At 41.8% G+C, this 3,671-nt stretch overlaps 1 protein-coding gene across 3 annotated transcripts in view; it reads right to left on the reverse strand.

Annotated features, from left to right (window-relative positions):
- Positions 1-75: 75 nt before the first annotated feature.
- Positions 76-3,671, reverse strand: part of MCOLN3 (mucolipin 3) — a 42,908-nt gene continuing 39,312 nt past the window's right edge. For 2 of the 3 annotated variants that reach the window (XM_019501547.1, XM_019501549.1), the window contains exon 14: positions 825-911. In XM_019501547.1, the coding sequence (XP_019357092.1) occupies positions 905-911 (7 nt within the window). In that variant the 3' untranslated portion in view covers positions 825-904. Of the gene's footprint in view, positions 912-3,671 lie in introns of all 3 variants that reach the window. The other variant, XM_019501548.1, reaches the window with a different exon arrangement.

The following is a 3,671-nucleotide window of genomic DNA, read 5'->3' on the forward strand; positions in this document are numbered from 1 at the left end:
AGAGAGAGAGAGAGAGAGAGAGAGAGAGTGTGTGTGTGGATATCTACACATGCACAGAGCAAACTTCCTCTATTATATATATGTTCCTCTCTCTTGGTGTTTCACACACACACACACACACACAGTACTTTTTTGTTTTTAGTGTGCATTTTCTCTTATCTCACTTTCTTCATTTAAAAAACCTTAGGGTCAGCTTAGTACTAAAAGGCCACGTGCTTAATTTCAGCAAGCAGTTTCTCTACTCAGCTCTGTGAACAGACTTGAGCCCTGACCTGCCATTTCCCTGACTGTATACTCTGGCCTTTCTGAGAAAAGACTGCTGGTTGTGTAATGCAATATAATTTGTTTGTACAAGTGGCTGCTCATCTATGCCCGGAGCCAGATTTAAAAGGCTTATGCATTACACAGTCTTCAGATGCAGCTTACCTATTAAGTTACACTGAAAACCACTAACATTTGTGTAGATCTTTTTACTATCTGTGTAGGTAAGTAGAAAATGTGAAGCACCAGTAGGTTTTGCTGTCACTCATTCAATGGATGGTCATTCATAGTGAGATAATGCCTGCACTGGTGAAGGCCCAGTTGTGTTTGAAGCTGTCACTGTCCAACATTTCTACAATATTGTTTAAGAGATAATCTAGCTAGATCACTGAATGCAGCTAATTTCATAATGCCCCTAGCATTCTGCTGTTTGTTAGGAGACTATTAGAACAAGAAGCTTAGAGAAAAATAAAACCCCAAACTAGACAGAGATTCCCTAAACTTCTGCAACAAGCTTACACTATTTTTAAAAGCAAGTTTAGGTACAGGAATTTTCCAGATACTTTGCCTATCCAGTTCTTGCTGTTAGTGTGCTGTTTTAAATTCTTCAGAATATAGTCCCATGTTCTTAGAAACATCTTCATTACAACCTTCAAGAAAGAGAAACTGGTTATCAGATCATAGATCAAAGTAATCATTAACTTGATGCAACTAAAATGGGACATATGGGGACATTTTCTAATCTTAAATTTTGGCATATACTAGTAGGAATGCAAATACCATGTGGATATAAAGTTCACTTACTAAAATGCTTTAGGGGATCTCTCCCTTCAAAGTCAGGCTACCCCTTTTACTTGAACTGAAGGATTGACTCAAGAGCCTATTGGCTAATGATTTTTAACAATGGTGCCATGGCACCCTGAGGTGCTTTGAGATCCTTTCAGGAGTGCTGCAGGGTGTCAGTGTTACCACTGTTAGTTATGCAAACATGATTCACTAGATAAACTTCAACTTCTCATAGGTATTCACAATATTAAAAACATTTTTGACCTGTTGTGGTTTTTCTGAGATCTTTGCAACAAAAGAATTGCTCTATTATATTTTTTGGAGTAAAAATGAGTGAAAACTAAGAGCTAGCATTTTTAAGGGTACCTTGAGTCTAAAAAGGTTGAGAATCACTGGTCTAGCCATTAGAGAAAAACCAAGGACACAGATAATTGGTTTAAAAAAAAAATCACACACAAGAGCTACAAAATACAAAGCTATATGAATTAATGTGCATGAATAAAACCGTTAGCAGAAACAAGAAACCATTAGCAGATATGAGAACACCATTTGAAACAGGGAATCTGGAGTTTGTTTCCTAGGGAAGTCGATTTCAAAAGTGCCCAGAAGCCCCTTCTGGACTTTGAAGTACCCTCTTACATTATGAGCAGCTACACATCCCATGAAGTAGGAGGCAGCTGTCTAACTGGCGGCCTGTGGGCCACATGTGGCCTGGGAGGGGTTAACATGAGGTTCTCACCCAACTGCTGCTGTCCCTATGGCTTCAGTTATAACAGCAGCTGGGGGCTTGGCACTTCCCCTCCTCCCCAAGCTTCTGCTGCCTGACCCAGCCGCAACCCAGCTTGGCACAACCTGGCAGCCAGGACCTTCTGTGCCACATGGCATTAAGGAGGAGCCCATAGCTGCAGGCAAGACAGGGTGCCACACTACATGGGGACAGGAACTCCTGCCTGCTCACATGCAGTGCAATTGCGTGGAGGAGCACCCATCCATAGGCATGGGGTGCAGCCTGGGGTGGGACAGCATGGCCCCTGCTAGTATAACCCCCACAGTATATGGACCCCGTTGGTGCAGCCTGTGGCTCATGCAGACCCCAGCCGTTTACAAACTAAACAGCTCTGAAGTAGGATATCCTGACTCCAGTGAAATCCATAGCAAAAGGCTTTCACTCCAAGTCTTAAGAACATGAGGAATACCATTTACTGCATTAGACCATAGGTCCACCTAGCCTGGTATGCTATTTCATATAGTAGCACCATATGAATTCTGCATGGGAAGCTGAGCAGGGCATGTTAGGAAGCCCTTTGTGTGAGCATCAAGGTTACTGGCATTTAAAAAGGGTCCCTTGATGCAACCTTAACTAGCTGGGACACCACAAGCTCTATACAGAACCTTCCATCCCTGTTCCTTTCCCCATTACATCTTCCAGCAATCAGATTGAAGAAGTTCTAAGTCAAGGCTGCACCCTTACCTATAACGGGCAATAGCTACTGATAAACTTTTACTCCAAGAATGTGTCCAATCCCCTTTTGAACTGGGTTAGGCTACCACAGCCTCAGTGTTATTCTGTGGCAAGGAATTACCCAAGTTAATTACACACTGTGAGAAACGATTTCTTCTTAGTTTTAAAGCTGCTACTTTAGATTTTCATTTCATGTCCCCTAGTTCTTCTCTTTTGAGAGATCAGAAATAATAAATCCCTACTTACTTTCTGTGCACTGTTTAATTTTTGCTTCGAGTTTAAAGCTGCTTGATTGCATGGCCCACTCTAAGGTAGCACCCTGCTATCCCTTCTGTCCTACTTTCTTTGGCTTGCTTTGAGTAAGTTATTTCATTAACACTTCATTCGTTAGTCCAATTCCCAGCCCCAAAAGTCATCTACCCAATTCCCATCTCAGCATGACAACCAACATAATTCCTCTCCAAACTCAGTCTTTCAGTGAATCACTCTATTGCTATCTCCATGATCCCCACCATAAAACACACTGTAGACAGAAAATGCTGTATGTGTATTACACCAGAGCAGTGATTCTCAACCATGGTGCCATGGTATCCTGGGGGGCCTTGAGATCCTTTCAAGGGTGCCACACAATGTTAGCACAATTAGGTTTACAAGATAAGTCTATATTTGTCTTTGAGCACTTTGCAACAGAAAAAAACTTCAATTATTTTTCTGTAGGCAAAAAAAAGATTGAAAACTAAGAGCTGGCATTGTCCAAGGGCTGCCTCAATTCTAAAGTTTGAGAACCCCTGCACCAGAGAAACCCAAGGAGGGATAGAAATGAGGATGCCATGTCTCTCAGCATCAAGTCACTCATCAGTCATGAGTTCCTTGATGTGGTCTTAACAAGCTGGGGCACAAATGTGTGTTTTATAGTAATCCTGATGTTCTTAAAACCATGAACAACTGAAATCACCATCTTTCACCAAGCGAAGCTAGTTAATGATGGTCAATGTTGCAACAGCATTGTGAATTATATACTATTGGAAAGCTACTTTATTCTTAAATGCTGGCCATGGTCATTTAGGGCATTTATACACATACTCTTCTGTCCTGCAACACAGGTGTGGCAGGTGAACTCAGAGACAGATGGAGTGGGTGGCATAGGTGGAGGGAGGAAAAA

Source organism: Gavialis gangeticus, unplaced genomic scaffold (genome assembly GCF_001723915.1).
Source record: "Gavialis gangeticus isolate Ggan-Ray unplaced genomic scaffold, GavGan_comp1, whole genome shotgun sequence".
NCBI classification, from domain to species: Eukaryota; Metazoa; Chordata; order Crocodylia; family Gavialidae; genus Gavialis; species Gavialis gangeticus.